At 40.6% G+C, this 21,755-nt stretch overlaps 1 protein-coding gene across 2 annotated transcripts in view; it reads right to left on the bottom strand.

Annotated features, from left to right (window-relative positions):
* Window positions 1-21,755, bottom strand: part of TBC1D30 (TBC1 domain family member 30) — a 106,866-nt gene that overhangs the window by 23,384 nt on the left and 61,727 nt on the right. For both annotated transcript variants that reach the window (XM_054442089.2, XM_054442090.1), the window contains 3 exons: window positions 20,908-21,076; window positions 18,712-18,880; window positions 14,086-14,191 (listed from right to left, as the gene is read on the bottom strand). In XM_054442089.2, coding sequence (XP_054298064.2) covers window positions 14,086-14,191; window positions 18,712-18,880; window positions 20,908-21,076 — 444 coding nt within the window. The remainder of the gene's footprint in view (window positions 1-14,085; window positions 14,192-18,711; window positions 18,881-20,907; window positions 21,077-21,755) is intronic.

Raw genomic sequence — 21,755 nt, 5'->3', positions numbered from 1 at the left:
ACAAGCTGGTTTGGCTATGGGAGGGCTTGCGCCATCCCTCCCCCAACCCCAGGCAGTGCAGCTCATAGCAATGAAAGTGACTCCTTCCTTCTGCTTAAGGAGAGGAGAATGAAGAGTAAAGAGGACTTTGTCTTGCATCTTGGATAGCAGCTCAGTCACAACAGGATAGGGCACCAGGCAGAGTCATGAGGCCCCTATTCCAGGCCCTAGCTCCCAGATGACATTTCTAGCCACACCCTGGGCCAAAAGAGAACCCCTGCCTTAAAGGGAAGGACTCAACACTTGCAGGATTCATCACCTGCTGACTAAAGAGTCCTTGGACCCTGAATAACAACCAGCAATATCCAGGGAGTATGCCATGGGCCCGAGCTCTGAGACATGCTGGTTTCAGGGGAGACCCAGCATATTCTCAGCTGTGGTGGCTATGGTGAAAGACTCATTCTGTTTGAGAAAAGCAGAGGGAAAAGTAAAGGGGACTTTGTCTTGCACCCTAGATACCAGCTCAGCCACAGTGGGGTAGAGCAACAAGCAGGCTCTTGGGGTCTCTGAGTCCAGGCCCAGGCTCTTGGACAGCATTTCTGGACCTGCCCTGAAGGGTGAATCCCGGGTCTCGCAGCATTCACCATAAGCTGATGGAAGAGCCCTTGGGCTTTAAGCAAACATTGGTAGTGGCCCAGCAGAACCCGCTATGGACCAGTGGTGGTGGTGGCCACAGGTAGAAGCTCTTCTGCCTATGGTATGGGGAGGAAAGAGCAGGAAGAACTTTGTATGGTAGTTTCAGTGTCAGCTTAGCTGCAGTAGAATAGACTATCAGGTAAATTTCTAAGGTTTTTAACTCCAATCCCTGGCTCCCAGAAAAAAACTCTAGACACACCTGGGGCCTGGGGGGAACTCACTGCCCTGAAGGGAAGGGCCTTGGGCAAGGCCCAATGCTGAGCTAACTTCAGGTCTGACCCAGCACAGTCCCAGTGGTAGTGGCCACAGGGGTGTTTGCATCACCACACCCCCAGTTCCAGAGGGCTCATCACAGAAAGAGAGACTCCACATGTTTCAGAGAAATTAAAGGAAAAGAATAAGAGTCTCTGCCTGGTAATCCAGAGAATTCTTCCAGAACTTCTGAAAGACCACCAAGGTGGTACCTCTACAAGTCTGCAAAAACCACAGCATTATTGGGCTTGGGGCCCAAGTCCCTTCTAACACCTGGTGATAATTTGGATATTTTTCTCACTCAAATCTCATGTTGAATTGTAATCTCCAATGTTGGAGGTGGGGCCTGGTGGGAGGTGTCTGGATCATGAAGGCAGATCCCTCATGAATGGCTTGAGCCATTCCCTTGGTGATAAGTGAGCTCTTGCTCTGAGTTCACATAAGATCTGGTTGTTTAAAAGTGTGTGGCACCGCCCCCCCAACTAACTCTCTCTTCCTCCTGCTCTGGCTATGTGACATGTCTGTTCCCTCTTTACCTTGCCATGATTAAAAGCTCCCTGGGCCTCCACAGAAGCCAAGCAGATGCCAGGGTCATGCTGCTTATACAGCCTGCATGAACCAATTAAACCTCTTTTCTTTATAAATTATCCAGTCTCAAGTATTTCTTTGTAGCAACGCAAGAATGTCCTAACACCTGGAAAGCCTTCCCAAGAAGGATAGGCACAAACAAGCTCAGATTGTGAAGACTATAATACCTAACTCTTCAATGTGCAGACACAAGAGAATATCTACAAGCATCAACACCATCCAGGAAAACCTCACCAAATGAACTAAATAAAGCACCAGCGACCAATCCTGGAGTAACAGAGATATATGACCTTTCAGACAGAGAATTCAAAAGAAATTCAAGATAACACAGGAAGGAATTCAGAATTCTATCATAAAAATTTAACAAAAAGAGTGAAATAGTTAAGCAGAAATTATGGACTTGAAAAATGCAATCGACATGCTGAACAATGCATCAGAGTCTCTTAATAGCAGAATTGATCAAGTAGAATAATTAGTGAGCTTGAAGACAGGCTATACGAAAATACACAGAGAAGATAAAAGAAAAAAGAATAAAAAATAATGAAGTATGCCTATAGAATCTAGCAAATAGCCTCAAAAGGGCAAATCTAAGAGTTATTGGCCTTAAAGTGGAGATAGAGAAAGAGATAGGGATAGGAAGCTTATTCAAAGAGATAATATCAAAGAACTTCCCAAACCAAGAGAAGTACATCAACAGTCAAGTACAAGAAGGTTATAGAACACCAACAGATTTAACCCAAAGAAGACTCCCTCAAGGCATTTTACCATCAAACTCTCAAAGGTCAAGGGTAAAGAAATGATCCTAAAAGCAGCAAGAGAAAAAAAAAAAATGAGTAACATACAATGGAGCTCCAATATGTCTTGCAACAGACTTCTCAGTGGAAACCTTACAGGCCAGGAGAGAGTGGCATAACCAGGAGAGAGTGGCATGACATATTTAAACTGCCAAAAGAAAAAAAAACTTCTACCCTAGAATAGTAAGTATATCCAGCGAAAATATCCTTTAAGCATAAAAGAAGAATAAAGACCTTCCTAGACAAACAAAAGCTGAGGGATTTCATCAACACTAGACCTGTCCTATAAGAAATGCTAAAGAGAGTTCTTCAATCTGAAAGAAAAGGATGTTAATGAGCAAGAAGAAAGCATGCAAGGGTAAAAAAACTCACTGGTAATAGTAAGCACACAGAAAAACACAAATTTAGGATAACACTGTAATTGTGGTGTATTAACTTCTCTTGACCTAAGTAGAACAACTAAATGATGGCCAGGCGCACAGTGGCTCACATCTGTAATCCCAGCACTTTGGGAGGCCAAGGCAGGCGGACCACAAGGTCAGGAGAGCGAGACCATCCTGGCTAACACGGTGAAACCCTGTCTCTACTAAAAGTACAAAAAAATTAGTCGGGCGTGGTGGCAGGTGCCTATAGTCCTAGCTACTCAGAAGGCTGAGGCAGGAGAATGGCATGAACCTGGGAGACAGAGCTTGCAGTGAGCTGAGATCGTGCCACTGCACTCCAGCCTGGGCGACAGAGCAAGACTCCATCTCAAAAAAAAAAAAAAAAGAAAGAAAAAGAAAAAGAAAGACTAAATGCTGAACCAATAAATAATAACTAGAAAAACTTTTTAAGACATAGACAGTACATAAAGAGAAACAACAAGGAGTTAAAAAGCAGAGGGACAAAGTTAAAGTATGGAGTTTTTATTAGTTTTCTTTTTGCATGTTTGTTTATGCAACCAGTGTTATGTTGTCATCAGTTTAAAATAATAGGTTTAAGATAGTACGTGCCAGTGTCATGGTAACCTCAAATCAAAAAACATACAATACACAAAAAATAAAAAGCAAGAAATTAAAGCACACCACCAGAGAAAAATCACCTTCACAAAAAAGGAAGGTAGGAAGGAAGGAAAGAAGAAAGAGAAGCCCACAAAACAACCAGAAAACAAATAACAAAATGGCAGGAGTAAGGCTTTACTTATCAATAACACTGAATGTAAATGCACTAAATTCTCCAATCAAAAGACACAGAGTGGCTGAATGGATGAAAAAATAGGACCCAATGATCTGTTTCCTACAAGAAACACACTTCACCTGTAAAGATACACATAGACTCGGGTAGCTGGCAAGATGGCTGAATAGAAACAGCTCTGGTATGCAGCTCCCAGCAAGATCAATGCAGAAGGTGGGTGATTTCTGCATTTCCAACTGAGATACCCAATTCATCTCACTGAGACTGGTTAGACAATGGGTGCAGCCCACAGAGGGTGAGCTGAAGCAGGGTGGGGCATCACCTCACCCAGGAAGTGCAAGGGGTCGGGAAACTCCCTCCCCTAGCAAAGGGAAGCCTTGAGGGACTGTGCCATGAAGAATGATGCATTGCGGCCCAGATACCATGCTTTTCCCATGGTCTTCACAACCCACAGACCAGGAGATTCCCTCGGGTGCCTACACCACCAGGGCCCTGGGTTTCAACCACAAAACTGGGCGGCCATTTGGGCAGACATCGAGCTAGCTGCAGGAGTTTTTTTTTTCATACCCCAGTGGTGCCTAGAACATCAGCAAGACAGAACTGTTCACTCCTCTGGAAAGGGGGCTGAAGCCAGGGAGCCAAGTGGTCTAGCTCAGCGGATCCCACCCCCACAGAGCCCAGGAAACTAAGATCCACTGGCTTGAAATTCTCGCTGCCAGCACAGCAGTCTGAAGTCGACCTGGGACGCTCAAGCTTGGTGGGGGTAGGGACGTCCACCATTACTGAGGCTTGAGTAGGTGGTTTTCCTCTCACAGTGTAAAGAAAGCTGCCAGGAAGTTCGAACTGGGAGGAGCCCACCACAGCTCAGCAAAGCCGCTGTAGGCAGACTGCTTCTCTACATTCCTCCTCTCTGGGCAGGGTATCTCTGAAAGAAAGGCAGCAGCCCCAGTCAGGGGCTTATAGATAAAACTCCCATCTCCCTGGGACAGAGCACCTGGGGGAAGGAGCAGCTGTGGGCGCAACTTCAGCAGACTTAAATGTTCCTGCCTGCTGGCTCTGAAGAGAGCAGTGGATCTCTCAGCACAGTGCTCGAGCTCTGCTAAGGGATAGACTGCCTCCTCAAGTGGGTCCCTGACTCCCGTGCCTCCTGACTGGGAGACACCTCCCAGCAGGGGTCGACAGACACCTCATAGAGGAGAGCTCCGGCTGGCATCTGGCAGATGCCCCTCTGGAACAAAGCTTCCAGAGGAAGGAACAGGCAGCAATCTTTGCTGTTCTGCAGCCTTCACTGGTGATACCCAGGAAAACAGGGTCTGGAGTGGACCTCCAACAAACTCCAGCAGACCTGCAGCAGAGAGGCCTGACTGTTAGAAAGAAAACTAACAAACAGAAAGGAATAGCATCAACATCAACAAAAAGGACATCCACACAAAAACCCCATCCGAAGATCACTGACATCAAAGACCAAAGGTAGATAAGTCCATGAAAATGAGGAAAACCAGCGCAAAAAGACTGAAAATACCAAAAACCAGAACACCTCTTTTCCTCCAAAGGATCACAACTCCTCACCAGCAAGGGAACAAAACTAGACAGAGAATGAGTTTGACGAATTGACAGAAGTAGGCTTCAGAAGGTGGGTAATAATAAACTCCTCTGAGCTAAAGAACCATGAAACTAAGAACCTTGAAGAAAGGTTAGAGGAATTGCTAACTAAAATAACCAGTTTAGAGAAGAACATAAATGACCTGATGGAGCTGAAAAACACAGCACGAGAACTTTGTGAAGCATACACAAGTGTCAATAGTCAAATTGATCAAGCAGAAGAAAGGATATCAGAGATTAAATAAAGTGCGAAGATAAGATTAGAGAAAAAAGAACGAAAAGGAACAAACAAAGCCTCTAAGAAATACGGGACTATGTGAAAAGACCAAACCTACATTTGAGTGGTGTACCTGAAAGTGACAGAAAGAATGGAACTGAGTTGGAAAACACTCTTCAGGATATTATCCAGGAGAACTTCCCCAATCTAGCAAGACAGGCCAACATTCAAATTCAGGAAATACAGAGAACACCACAAAGATACTCCTCAAGAAGAGCAACCCCAAGACACATAATCATCAAATTCACCAAGGTTGAAATGAAGGAACAAATGTTAAGGGCAGCCAAAGAAAGGTCAGGTTACCCACAAAGGGAAGCCCATCAGACTAACAGTGGATCTCTCTGCAGAAACCCCACAAGCCAGAAGAGAGTGAAGGCCAATATTCAATATTCTTAAAGAAAAGAATATTCAGCCCAGAATCTCACATCCAGCCAAACTAAGTTTCATAAGCAAAGGATAAATAAAATCCTAGACAAGCAAATGCTGAGAGATTTTGTTACCACCAGGCCTGCCTTACAAGAGCCCCTTAAGGAAGCACTAAATATGGAAAGGAAAAACTGGTACCAACCACTGTAAAAACATACCAAATTGTAAAGACCATCAACACTATGGAGAAACTGCATCACCTAATGAGGAAAATAACCAGCTAGCATCATAATGATCTAATTCACACATAACAATATTAATCTTAAATGTAAATGGGCTAAATGCCCCAGTTAAAAGACACAGACTGGCAAACTGGATAAAGAGTCAAGACCCATCGGTGTGCTGTATTCAGAAGACCCATCTCACGTGCAAAGACTACATAGGCTCAAAATAAATGGATGGAGGAAGATTTACCAAGCAAATGGGATATTGGCCTGAAATTTTCTTTTTTTGTTGCTTCTCTGCCAGGTTTTGGTATGAGGATGATGCTGGCCTCATAAAATGAGGATCAGAGTGGAACTGAAGGAGAGAGAGACATGAAAAACCCTTCAAAAAAAAATCAATGAATCCAGGAGGTGGTTTTTTGAAAAGATTAACAAAATAGATAGACCGCTAGCCAGACTAATAAAGAAGAAAAGAGAGAAGAATCAAATAGACACAATAAAAAATGATACAGGAGATATCATCACTGATCCCACAGAAATACAAACTACCATCAGAGAATACTATAAACACCTCTATGCAAATAAACTAGAAAATCTAGAAGAAATGGATAAATTCCTGGACACATACACCCTCCTAAGTCTAAACCAGGAAGAAGTCAAATCCCTGAATAGACTGATAACAAGTTCTGAAATTGAGGCAGTAATAGCCTACCAACCAAAAAAAGCCCAGGACCGATGGGTTCACAGCCAAATTCTACCAGAGGTACAAACAGGAGCTGGTACCATTCCTTCTATAACTATTCCAATCAATAGAAAAAGAGGGACTCCTCCCTAACTCATTTTATGAGGCCAGCATCATCCTCATATGAAAACCTGGCAGAGACACAACAAAAAAAGAAAGTTTCAGGCCAATATCCCTGATGAACATTGATGCAAAAATCCTCAATAAAATACTGGCAAACCAATCCAGCAGCACATCAAAAAGCTTACCCACCACGGTCAAGTTGGCCTCATCTCTGGGATGCAAGGCTGGTTCAATATATGCAAATCAATAAACGTAATCCATCACATAAACAAGACCAATGACAAAAACCACGATTATCTCAACAGATGCAGAAAAGGCCTTCAATAAAACTCAACACCCCTTCATGCTAAAAACACTCAATAAACTAGGTATTGATGGAACATATCTCAAAATAATAAGAGCTATTTATGACAAACCTACAGCCAATATCATACTGAATGGGCAAAAGCTGGAAGCAGCATTCCCTTTGAAGACTGGCACAAGACAAGGATGTCCTCTCTCACCACTCCTATTCAACATAGTATTGGAAGTTCTGGCCAGGGCAATCAGGCAAGAGAAAGAAATAAAGGGTATTCAAATAGGAAGAGAGGAAGTCAAATTGTTTCTGTTTGCAGATGACATGATTGTATATTTAGAAAACCCCATCATCTCAGCCCAAAATCTCCTTAAGTTGATAAGCAACTTCAACAAAGTGTCAGGATATAAAATCAATGTGCAAAAATCACAAGCATTCCTCTACACCAATAACAGACAAACAAAGAGCAAATTCATGAGTGAACTCCCATTCACAATTGCTACAAAGAGAATTAAATACCTAGGAATACAACTTACAAGGGATGTGAAGGACCTCTTCAAGGAGAACTACAAATCACTGCTCAAGGAATAAGACAGGACACAAACAAATGGAAAAACATTCCATGCTCATGGATAGGAGGAATCAATATCGTGATAATGGCCATACTGCCCAAAGTAATTTATAGATTCAACGCTATCCCCATCAAGTTACCACTGACTTTCTTCACAGAATTAGAAAAAACTACTTTAAATTTCATATGGAACCAAAAAAGAGCCCATATAGCCAAGACACTCCTAAGCAAAAAGAACAAGCTTGAGGCATCACACTACCCCGACTTCAAACTATACTACAAGGCTACAGTAACCAAAAAAGCATGGTATTGGTACTAAAACAAATATATAAACCAATGGAACAGAACAGAGGCCTCAGAAATAACACCACACATCTACAACCATCTGATCTTTGAAAAAGCTGACACAAAGAAGCAATAGGGAAAGGATTCCCTATTTATAAATGGTGTTGGGAAAACCAGCTAGTCATATGCAGAAAACTGAAACTGGATTCCTTCCTTACACCTTCTACAAAAATTAACTCAAGATGGATTAAAGACTTAAACGTAAGACCTAAAACCATAAAAACCCTAGAAGAAAACCTAGGTGATACCATTCATGACACAGACATGGGCAAAGACTTCACGACTAAAACACAAAAAGCAATGGCCACAAAAGCCAAAATAGACAAATGGGATCTAATTAAACTAAAAAGCTTCTGCACAGCAAAAGAACCTATCATTAGAGTGAACAGGCAACCTACAGAACAGGAGAAAACTTTTGTAATCTATCCATCTGACAAAGGGCTAATATCCAGAATCTGCAAGGAACTTAAACGAATTTACAAGAAAAACACAAAAAACCCCATCAAAAACTGGGCAAAGGATATGAACAGACACTTCTCAAAAGAAGACATTTATGCAGCCAACAAACATATGAAAGCTCATCATCACTGGTTATTAAAGAAATGCAAATCAAAACCACAATGAGATACCATCTCACACCAGTTAGAATGGTGATCATTCAAAAGTCAGGAAACAACAGATGCTGGAGAGGATGCGGAGAAATAGGAATGCTTTTACACTGTTGGTGGGAGTGTAAATTAGTTCAACCATTGTGGAAGACAGTGTGGCAATTCCTCAAGGATCTAGAACCAGAAATACCATTTCACCCAGCAATCCCATTACTGGGTATATACCCAAAGGATTATAAATCATTCTACCATAAAGACACATGCACACTTACGTTTACTGCAGCTCTATTCACAATAGCAAAGACTTGGAACCAACCCAAATGCCCATCAATGACAGATTGGATAAAGAAAATGTGGCACATATATACCATGGAATACTATGCAGCCATAAAAAAGGGTGAGTTCATGTCCTTTGCAGGGACATGGATGAAGCTGGAAACCATCATTCTCAGCAAACTAACACAGGAGCAGAAAACCAAACACCACAGGTTCTCACTTATAAGTGGGAGCTGAACAATAAGAACACATGGACACAGGGAGGGGAACATTAAATACCGGGGCCTGTCGCGGGGTATGGGGCTAAGGGAGGGATAGCATTAGGAGAAATACCTAATGTCGATGACAGGTTGATGGGGGCAACAAACCACCGTGGCACATATATACCCACGTAACAAACCTGCACATTCTGCACATGTATCCCAGAACTTAAAGTATAATAAAGAAAAAAAAAAGATACACATAGACTGAAAATGAAGGGATGGAAAAAGTGATTCCATGCCAATGGAAAGCAAAAAAGGAGCAGGAGTAGCTATACTTCCATCAGAAAAAATAGATTTCAAGACAAAAATTAAGAAGAGACAAAGAAGGTCATTATGTAATGATAAAGGGGTCAATTCAGCAAGAGGATATAATGATTATAAATATATATGTACCCAACACTGGAGCACCCAGGTATAATAAAGTAAATATTATTAGAGCTAAAGAGAGAGATACACCCAAGCCCAGTGATGGCTAGAGATTTCAACACCCTACTTTCGGCATTGGACAGATCACCCAGACACAAAATCAACAAAAAAATCATCAAATTTAATCTGTACTATAGAACAAATGGACCTAGTAGATATTTACAGAACATTTCTCCAACACCTGTAGAATACACATTTTTCTCTTCAGCACATGGATCATTCTCAAGGATAGATCATATGTTAGGTCACAAAACAAGTCTTAAAATATTCAAAAAATTGAAATAGTATCAAGTATCTTCTCTGACCACAATGGAATAAAACTACAAATCAATAACAAGAGGAATTTTGCAAACTATACGAACACACAAATTAAACAATATGCTCTTGAGTGACCAGTGGGTCAATGAAGAAACTAAAAAGGAAACTGAAAATGTTCTTGAAACAAATAATAATAAAAATACAACATACTAAAACCTATGGGGTCACAGTGAAAGCAGTACTAAGACGGAAATTTATAGCTATAAGTGCCTACATCAAAAAAGAAGAAAAACATCAAGTGAATAATGTAATGACATATATTAAAGCACTAGAAAAACAAGAGCAAACCAAACCCGAAATTAGTAGAAGAAACAATAAAGATCAGAGCAGAAATAAATGAAACTGAACGAAAAAACAATACAAAAGATTAAAGAAATGAAAAGTTGATTTTTTGAAAAGATAAATAAAAATGACACACCTGTAGCCAGACTAAGAAAAAAAGAGAGAAGATCCAAATAAACAAACTCAGAGATGAAAAAGGAGACATTACAACTGATACCACAGAAAATCAAAGAATCATTAGTGACTGCTATGAGCAACTGTATACCAATAAATCAGAAAATCTAGAGAAAATGGATAAATTCCTAGACACATACAACCTACCAAGATTGAACAATGAAGGAATCCAAAACCTAAACACACCAGTAACAAGTAACAAGACTGAAGCCATAATAAAAAGTCTCCCAGCAAAGAAAAATCAGTAGCATCTCTATATGCAAACAGTGAACAATCTGAAAAAGAAATTTTAAAATCCCATTTATAATAGCAACAAATAAAATTAACTACCTAGGAATTAAGTTAACCAAAGAAATGAAAGAGCTCTACAATCACAACCATAAAACATTAATGAAAGAAATTGAAGAGGACACAAAAAAATGGGAAGATACAACACATTCATGGATTGCAAGAATCAATATTGTTAAAATGTCCACACTACCTAAGGCAATCTACAGATTTGATACAATCTCTATCAAAATACCAATGACATTCTTTACAGAAATAGAAAAGTAATCCTGACATTTATATGGAAGCACAAAAGACCCAGAACAGTCAAAGCTATTCTGAGCAAAAAGAACAAAACTGGAGGAATCACATTATTTGACTTCAAATTATACTACTATTATAGTAACCCAAACAGCATGGCATAAAATTAGACACATAGACCTATGGAACAGAACAGAGAACCCAGAAACAAATCCACATACCTACAGTGAACTCATTATCGGCAAAGGCGCCAAGAACACACACTGGGGAAAAGACAATCTCTTCAATAAATAGTGCTAGAAAAACTAGACATCCATACACAGAAGAACAAAACTAGACCCCTATCTCTTGCCATATACAAAAATAAATCAAAATGGATTAAAAACTTAAATCTAAGACCTCAAACTATGAAACTAATACAATAAAACATTGGAAAAACTCTCTAAAACATTGGAGTGGGCAAAAATTTCTTGAGTAATACTCCACGAGCACAGACACCCAAAGCAAAATGGACAAATGGGATCATATCAAGTTAAAAAGCTCCTGCACAGCAAAGAAAACAATCAACAACGTGAAGAGACAACTCAAAGAGTGGGAGAAAATATTTGCAAACTACTCATCTGAAAAGGGATTAATAACCAGAATATTCAAGTAGCTCAAATAACTCTTATAATCTTGTAATTCGATTAAAAATGAGCAAAAGATCTGAATAGCCATTTCTCAAAAGAGGATATACAAATGACGAACAGGCTTATGAAAAGGTGCTCAAGGCCAGGCACGGTGGTTCACGCCTATAATCCCAGCATTTTGGGAGGCCAAGCTCGGCAGGAGGATCACTTGATGTCAGGAGTTTGAGACCAGCCTGGCCAATATGGCGAAACCCCATCTCTACTAAAAATACAAAAATTAGCATCGCATGGTGGCAAACACCTATAGTTCCAGCTACTCGGGAGGCTGAGGCACGAGAATCGCTTGAACCCAGGAGCGATTTTTTTTTTTTTTTTGAAACGGAGTCTCACTCTGTTGCCCAGGCTGGAGTGCAGTGGCGTGATCTCGGCTCACTGCAAGCTCTGCCTCCCGGGTTCACGTCATTCTCCTGCCTCAGCCTCCTGAGTAGCTGGGACTACAGGTGCCCGCCACCACGCCCGGCTAATTTTTTGTATTTTAAGTAGAGACGGGGTTTCACCGTGTTAGTCAGGATGGTCTCGATCTCCTGACCTGGTGATCTGCCCGCCTCGGCCTCCCAAAGCGCTGGGATTACAGGCGTGAGCCATCGCGCTCGGCCCCCTGGAGCAATTATTGAACCGCGATTTGGTGAGCTGAGATGGTGCCAAAGTACTCCAGCCTGGGGACAGAAAATCACTGATCATCAGAAAAATGCAAATCAAAATGACAATGAAATATTATCTCACCCAGTTAAAATGGCTTTTAATCAAGACAGGCAGTAACAAATGCTGGCAAAGATGTGGAGAAAAGGGAACCCTTATACACTCTTGGTGGGAATGTAAATTAGTACAACCGCTATGGAAAACAGGTTGGAGGTTCCTCAAAAAAATACTAAAATTAGAGCTACCATATGATCCAAAAATTCCCTGCTGGGTACACGCCCAAAAGAAAGGAAATCAGTATATCAAAACAGTATCTGCACTCCCATGTTTCTCGCAGCACTGTTCACAATAGCCAAGATTTGGAAGCAACCTAAGTATCCATCAACCAATGAATGGATAAAGAAAATGTGGTATATATACAATATGGAGTACTATTCAGCCATAAAAAGAAGAATGAGATTCTGTCATTTGCAACAACATGGATGGAAATGGAGGTCATTATGTTAAGTGAAATAAGCCAGGCATGGAAAGACAAACTTTGAATGTTCTCACTTATTTGTGGGAGCTTATTTGTGGATGGAAATGGAGGTCATTATATTAAGTGAAATAAGCCAGGCATGGAAAGACAAACTTTGAATGTTCTCACTTATTTGTGGGAGCTGAAAATTAAAACAATTGAACTGATGGAGATAGACAGTAGAAGGATGGTTTCCAGAGGCTGGGAAGAGTAGTTGATAGAGAAGTAGAGATAGTGGGTACAAAAAGTAGTTAGAAAGAAGGAATAAGACCTAGTATTTGATAGCACAACATGGTGACTATAGTCAATAGTAATTTAATTGTACATTTAGAAATAAATTTAAAAGTATAATTGGATTGTTTGTAACACAAAGGATAAACATCTGGGGAGATGAATACCCCATTTACCCTGACATGATTATTATGCATTGCATGCCTGTATCAAAGTGTCTCATGTACCCCATAAATATATGCACCTACTACGTGCCCACAAAAATTAAAAATTAAAAAAAGAATCTAATGGAAGAATAAGTGTTAATAAGACAGCTATTTTTTCTATACTTGCTGTCAATTTCAAAAACTTGATGAATATGATATTGAGGTACAGTAACATGCCATAAAAAATAACCAAACCCTTCAAGTCTTTCACTTTAAAATTTATGATTAATATATAATTACCTGAGTTGAAAATGTGGGCAAAACAAATGAATCAAAATGCTGATGAGAATAATCTTTTTTATCCTCAATAATTTATTCCCCACAATAAGTGTTTCCCCCTACAAGTCTAAGTAGGCTGGGCACAGTGGTTCATGCCTATAATCCCAGCACTTAGGAAGGCCACAGTGGGAGGATCACTTGAGTCTAGGTGTTCAAGACTAGCCTAGGCAACATAGCAAGACTCCATCTATACAAAAATAAAAATAAAAAATTAGCTGTATGGTGGCATATGCCTGTAGTCCCAGTTGCTCAGGAGGCTGAGGTGGGAGGATCACTTAAGCCCAGGAGACAGAGGCTACAGTGAGCAACGATTGTGTCACTGCACTCCAGCCAGGGTGACAGAATGAGACAGTCTCAAAAAAGAAAAGAAAGACTAAGAATAAAATTCAGAATAAGCACTTGGTGATTTTGTTTTTCCAGTGTATTTTTCCAGTTTATATTGCTGCTAATGACTTCTAAGCAACACAGTCTGATGGAAAGCTACAACAAATATCCATCATTCATTTCTTCCTTCCTTCTATGACATAGATTCTTATCAAATTATAAACAGACTCTTGGTCAATTTGAGAAACTAAGTCTGACAGCTAACCAAGCACATTTCTCAAAACTGCTGCTCTGGCACTGGTTGTTCCCACCATGCCCAGGGTTCCCTGAGCCAAGCTGCTCCATGTTGCCCACTCACCTGCATGAGTTCATGGCTTTGCAGAAGATCATTCTCTAGCATCTCCTGGGTAAGGCGCCCCATGGTGCTATAGAATTCATCTGCTGTTTCACAACATTCTATCTGCCTAGATAAAGAAAGGACAGAAAATAGAACTTGTTTAGGGCATCCATGCTGTGTAACAGTACACGCTGCAGGTATAAGATATGTTGGACTGGGCATGGTGGCTCATGCCTATAATCCCAGCACTTTGGGAGGCTGGGGTGGGAGGACTGCTTGAGGCCAGGAGCCTCAATGCAGCAAGACCCCATCTCTCCAAATAATTTTAAAAATCAGCTGGGTATCGTGGTGCACACCTGTGGTCCCAGCTACTCAGGAGGCTAAAGCAGGAGGATCACCTGAGCCTCGGAGGCCAAGGCTGCAGTAAACCATGATAGCACCACTGCAATCCAGCCTGGATAACAGAGTGAGACCCTGTCTCAAAAAGGGGGGGGGGGCAGTTGCTTTTGCCGTCAAATAACTCAAGTTATCAATCAACAAATATCAAAATCCTGATATTTGTAAAGCCCACTGTGGATGAAACATTTAAAAATACCAAAAGCAACTTTGAGGTACTCGTTTTGGATAAATCCTGTCATTCCTACTTGGCTCTCCTAGCCTCACAATCCCACCTGTGGCATCTTTATTGCTTCCATGGGACACAATCTACACATAAGAATTCCCACCACTCGTTAGAAAGCATAACCATGAAACTGGGTACTAAAAAACAATTATCTCCTTTAAGGGACTCTGTTGGTCTTAATCTGCAAACAGTGGTATCATTAATATAATAGATTTAAAACCAAACCACAGTAGAATAAAAGATGAAAATTACAAGAACTGTATCTGCATATTTCATCAGTCCATGGGGTGTTTTCACAGGCAGAATTTTCTGAGTTCTTCTCAGGGTGCTGCTGCTAGTTGGAGATTACACCTCTTCTTGCATTCAGTTCTACATGTAAATAAAGAATCTGACAGTCACTTGGCTACCTGTGAGCCAGGTTAGACTTCAATCTTTCTTCTAGAAAGGGGAAAAGAGAAGAGCCCAAAGCAAAGAGTACCAGGTATTTCCATTTTGTTTGTTTATTTATTTATTTATTTTTTATTTATTGTGACAAAGTCTCGCTCTGTTGCCCAGGCTGGAGCACAGTGATGTGATCTTGGCCCGCTGCAACCTCCACCTGTTGGGTTTAAGCAATCCCCCTGCCTCAGCCTCCCAAGTAGTTGAGGCTACAGGCACCCGCCACCACGCTCTGCTGATTTTTTGTATTTTTAGTAGAGATGGGGCTTCACCATGTTGGCCAGGCTGGTCTCAAACTCCTGGCCTCAAGTGATCCACCTGCTTCGGCCTCTCAAAGTGCTGGGATTACAGGCATGAGCCATGGCACCCAGCCTAGGTATTTCCATTTTATATGACAACGTTGTTTGTATTGTAGGATAACTCTAGTTTCCCACCAACCAGAAGACCTACACTTTGATACATACTAATATTGGGGGATTTCTGTAAAGCCATCCAAAATAATATGATTATGGAAAAACCATAGGTTCTGGAGTGTTGTTCTAATCCCATTGCCACAAATGTAAATAAATGAATGGAATAAACTGCTGAAGTATTACTATAAAAGTGTAGAGCAGCTTGTGGGCATGAATGAAAGGTGCTTAAGTTTACCCTGGGAGGTAAGGAAGAGAAATAATGCTTGAGATGAGTTTTGAAAACTGTTTTTCAGGCTGACAAGGAAGAAAAAGCATCCCAAAGACACAGATGCAGGAGATAGCAGGCCTTATCTGGGGAACTGCAAGTAGCTCTGCACAACCAGCGAGACCAGCATGGGGGTAGTGGTTGCAGGACCAGAGGAAGCCAGTGAGAGCTGAGGGAAGACAGCTACTGAGAGCAGAGAGCAAAGGCCTCACCTGCCAGCTGAGCCTCTAAAGAACATGAGTCACGAAAAGGCTTTAAATAGGGAGTGAGGAAACAGCTGTGCCCTTGGCAAGGTCTGCCTGGAGGTGGCACGGCAAGTGTGGATTACCATGAGGAAACCAAGGAGGACACACCACAGTGGGCCAGGCATGGGGTGACAAGAGAGGAAACCAAAACAGCAGGGGCAGAGGAGAAAGGACACATAAAGAGATGCTAGTGATGGTGTGCTGATGGTCTACAATTTACATATTCCCAAGTACCCTTGGGGTGAGCAAAAGGTAGAAATTCCAAGTTGCAGAAGTCAGGTGAAAGGAGAGGTCCTGGATCACCATATATAAGGCACATGTTACTCAGGTGTACATAAACTGGAGATTACCTATATGCTTTTATGGTTTTTCCAACAGGAAGTTTGTGGGGAAGATTACAGGCACTAGAGTCAGAAAGATCCATATTGAAGTCCCAGTTCTGCTATTCACTGGCTGTGTGACTATGAACTAGCTAATTAACCTTCCTGGGGAAATTTTCTTACTGAAAAGACAGGGAGAATAACCCTATCTACTCCACAGGGTTATTGGGAAAACTGAATGAGATGATGTGTTTAAACTGCCTAACACAATGGCAGACACTGCAGGCACTTATGATGTATGTCAATTGCCTTTCCTTTCCCTTAACAAGCTGCATGCTCAAAACATATAGAATTATAATAAGCAAAAACTGAAAGAGTTAAAATTCTATCATTCCGATTCATATATCCTCTAAACTTCAAAAAGACTAGCCATTTATTATCAGTAGATTCACATTATTAAAAGCACAGACTCTAGAGCCAAGAATGCCTGGGTTCAAATTCAGGCCATTCCACTTAGTAATTGCGTGACTTTAGACAATTAACTGAACTTCTCTGTGCCTCAATTCTCACATCTATAAAATGGAGATGACAACAGTGCATACTTCATAGGATGATGAAGAATACATGAGTTTATCCATCCAGAGTAATTAGAACAGCACCTGTTCATTGCAAGTGCTCAATGAATATTGGCTTTTGTTGCAGCTATTATTATTTCAACAGTGTGACATCCCTGGGATGATCTTAGGAATAAATTCTGATCCTACAGATAAATGGATAGAGAGAAGTAAAACCAGGATCACCTCTTTTCTTCCTGCTCCTTCATGAAGAACCAACACAAAGGCAATTATAACTGACTCATCATACAGTAAAGTGCTTTACTATTTTAATGTTATAAACCAGCTATGCAGCAACTGGACTATCACACCCAAAGAAACTATCAAAGCTCAAAGGGCTTACAATGTATAGAGTAAGTTGGAAATACATGGCTGCAGCAAGAGGCAGCTATTGGGAGGTAATGAGAGATAAGTAAATAGCACACCAAATCCCATACAGATGAATTTATTTACCCAGCTGAAAAGCAATGTACAATAAAACCAAAGCAAAGGAGATAGCTAAGTGATGTTTAAAAACACACACAATAATAATTTTTTAAGTCCCTGAATTGATAGTTGGTGGATCTTTTTTTTTTTTTTTTGAGATGGAGTCTCGCTCTGTCATCCAGGCTGGAGTGTAGTGGTGTGATCTTGGCTCACTGCAAGCTCCGTCCCCTGGGTTCATGCCATTCTCCTGCCTCAGCCTCCCAAGTAGCTGGTAATACTAGCACCCGCCACTACGCCGGGCTAATTTTTTGTATATTTAGTAGAGACGGGGTTTCATTGTGTTAGTCAGGATGGTCTCGATCTCCTGACCTCGTGACCCACTCGCCTCAGCCTCCCAAAGTGCTGAGATTATAGGCATGAGCTACTGCGCTCGGCCGATAGTTGGTGGATCTTTCTTTGCAAAATTGTTAAAAATGCCAGAAGTCTCCCAGGAAACAACTTACCATAAATACAAAGGCTAGTTAAAAGGTTTTTGAAACAAAACAGTGCCAGTGATTTACTAGCTTTGCGACACGTTGTCTATGGGAACCCACTCGTCATTTATAGCTCCAGAAGAGAAATGGTAAAAACTTCACTGCTTCTTAAGTTTCATCCTAATGCTTCTTCCATTACCCAAAAGGCACAATATTTATGTAGTAATCATAATATATCAAAGGTGAATGAAAAATACCCTATCTTTTTCAGCCCTGCTACTAGTAAAGAATATAAGCAAAATCTATTTGGTAATATGTTTTGGCAATAACAGATTCCAACAAGAGAATTAATTCTTAATGAAAGGAAAGAAGTTCTATGTGTTCTACCAGGCTAGATACCTTGTTATCTCATTTGATTTTATCACAGCCCTAAAAGGCAGAACAAAATAAAGATTCATCAATAATCCAAATTGTGATGTTAACAAACAAATTCACCTACTCCTAACCAGATCTTTCAGTTTCTCTGCCACCTAAGTTCCTTTCCCTCTTCCCAACTAGTGTCCAAAGAGATGCTGACAAAGAGTGAACCAGCCAGGACACAAGCACTTGAGGAGTGGGAGAATCTACAGGCCTAAAGGCGTCTGCCCCCTTCTCCAAAACAGACTGCATGTGCCAGCAATGAGCCTGCTGAGATTTCAGGAGGCTAAAGCAATTTTAAAAGTTCACAACTTTCTCATTTCACTTAAATATTGATGCTTTACACATCAGAGCACAAAAACTGTTTAAGGCCCTCAACGTCACAGAACAGAGCAGAAGGTAGAAATCACTTACTCTCCTAATTTTGCCCAGATAGCCAGCGACACCCTTAGGATGATTTCTGAACCTTCAAAGAAGACTGAATCCCATATCTTTAAAACGGTCTGATTAGGGAGGCATGTGGCAAAGAGAGTCAGAAACCACTGCATCGTGAAGACATTTGTAAGTGGGGGCTCATATCCACCTGAAATAAAACAAACACATTCAATTCCTTCAGAACTGATGATTGGCAGCATATGCAGATACCCTTTTCTAGTCTTCCATGTCCACTCAAATTTGTTATATTTCCTGACTGATTTCTTCATATTTCTAAATTCTTGTTCTTTCTTTTTCCTGCCATGTTTCTGGAAGAACACAGGTATGCTTAATAAATATGAACTTCAAAAAATATTTACAATACTTCAGAAATCTTAACCTAAAACTTACTTTGGCTCTACCTATTGTAGTGAGCTGAAAATTAAGGAGAAAGTTTTCCTCACCAAAAATAGAAGAAAAAGAAAGGACTTCATCCTCTCAAAAGCAAAAGCCATCAGATTTTCAAAATCATATAATGCCCACTTATATTCAAATGCTGCTGCTTTGATAAGAATAAATTGCTCACTATAAATTATCTATCAACTTCTTAAGTTATACACAGTTCTCAGACCACAGTGGAGTTAAACTAGAAATCATTAACAGAAAGACAGCTGGAAAATCCCAAAATAGAGAATAAACATTACATTTAAAAATATTTCCAACTAAAGATCTGGGGTCCAGCAAATCTTGAAATTTCTGAATTTATTAAAAACATAGTACTCCCTCTTACTTTATGTGATCAGTATGTATTTTTATGAAATATAAATATTTAGATATTTACACTGATTCTCCCTTCAAATTACAGCCAATATGTACAATTATACCTAAGTGTAAACAAAAAGATGCCTGTTTTCCTATATTCATTTTCTTCTTCCTTACCTATGAACAATGGGAGTATCTTTGTTCGGAGACTAGAATCTGAGGTTGTTCCTCACAGCCAAGTGCAAGGTACTTGGGTAAAAACATGTAGCTCACTAAAGTGTGTCTGACTAGGGGACAGGGAAGATTGGCCTATCCGGAAGCATTATAAAATCCACACAGTTATACTGCAGAGACAAGTTAAATGAGATTATTCAAATGGTTTAGAAGGAAATGCCTAGAGACACTCAGGTGTCTCTAGGTCCATGGCCTGCTAGGAACCAGGCCACACAGCAGGAGGTGAGCAGCAAGCAAAACTTCATCTGTATTTACAGCCACTCCCCATTGTTTACCACCTGAGCTCTGCCTCCTGTCAGATCAGCAGCACCATTAGATTCTCATAGGAGCACAAGGCCTATTGTGAACTGTGCACGTGAGGGATCTAGGTTTCGTGCTCCTTATGAGAATCTAATGCCTGATGATCCGTCACTTTCTCCCATCACCCCCAGTTGGGACCATCTCGTTGCAAGAAAACAAGTTCAGGGCTCCCACTGATCCTACATTACAGTGAGTTGTGTAATTACTTCATTATGTATTACAATGTAATAATAATAGAAATAAAGTACACAATAAATGTGCTTGAATCATCCTGAAACCATCCCCCAAGCCCTGGTCTGTGGAAAAACTGTCTTCCCTGAAACCAGTCCCTGGTGCCAAAAAGGTTGGGGACCACTGGTTTGGAGGAAACACAACAAACTCCTGACTATTCTGTACGCACAGCCAGGGAAGTACAAGTAGTAGGTATAATGACAGCGATGAGCTCAGATACTTCCAAAAGCTGGATGATGCCCAATAGATAGCAGCGGCTCTTAGCTACTCTTTCATAATCTCAATGGTTCAGGTAAAACCAGTTTGTACTAAATTGTACCTGTAGCTCAGTTTTAAAGACTCCTACAGGTTTGGTGCCAGCTTAGAGCAGTTTAACTAGATAGTAAGATGTGTACATGGTACTCCATCCAGAGTACCTCATTTCAGTTGTTGATCTGGTACTAGTATTAGGCTCTTGACTGACTTCCTAATTATGACCAGTTAGAGGTTCAACATGTGGCCTTTTGTTATTTTCAGTTTTGTTTTCATTCTCTAAAAATCTATTTCATTACACCAAGCTCTTACAAAAATACCTGGAAATATATATTTCCATTCAATGTTTAGGCTCATTTGTACAGTGGAATCAGAGAAGACAAATATTTCCAGAGTTATAATAGCATTGAAACCTACCTCCACTTTCTTTGTTTGCAGTTCTCTGAAGAGTATCCAGGTGCTGAGATAATTCCGGCAGCTTCATTCTTAAAAGGTCTCTGAAGACAGCCATATCCACAGACAATGCCCGGAGATTATTGACAAAATAGCTTTCGGGAAGTACCTTATCAATAAGGTAAATCATAATCTAAAGAAAAAAAGATAAAGCTTAAGACTGCTTTGTAAAAACTGGGATCCCAACACGTCCTAAAGAGAAAATAAGTATTCAAATAGATAAAATGCTGTTAGCCAAAGCACACTATCCTTAAATGTATCAGTACCAAATGTTCCAGATTTACAAGGCTCTCCTACAGCCTGGCTAGGGAGCATGTGGCATAATCATCTAAGTAACTCAGACCCCAAGTCCGCTGCTGTCTGAAATTTCTAGACAGGTTGCTAGACCTGAGTTCGGCCCATAAGTAGCTGTGATTATGCAACCCTTAGTGTCATTCTGAAAAATGGCAAAGCCCAAGCTTGTGCAGCAGCCAACAGAGCCTCAGTATTGGCTCCTTGATGTCAGCACAGTTTTACAACCTCAATATGAAAACTAAGAGCAGGCCTATCATAAAACACCCCCACTGAAGCAGCTCTCAAGATTTACTCACCATCAACCTGGGCTATTAGAGCAACTTATGTTGGCTCTTTGTCCGCTTCCTGGGAAAATGCAACTATGCTTTGCTTGAACAAATAGTACTTTTCAGAATCTGTATTTCTTTCATAAGGCTGTTATAGAAGTTCTTCAAATTGCTATTTTCATTTTGATTTTTCTACTTGTATTACCTTTCCTAAAATGTCAAGAACCTCTAGAATGACCCAGCTAAATACAT

Source organism: Pongo pygmaeus, chromosome 10 (assembly GCF_028885625.2).
Source record: "Pongo pygmaeus isolate AG05252 chromosome 10, NHGRI_mPonPyg2-v2.0_pri, whole genome shotgun sequence".
In the NCBI taxonomy this organism is placed as follows: Eukaryota; Metazoa; Chordata; class Mammalia; order Primates; family Hominidae; genus Pongo; species Pongo pygmaeus.
The sequence above is the reverse complement of the archived record's forward strand: the minus strand, read 5'-3'. Positions and strand labels throughout refer to the sequence as shown.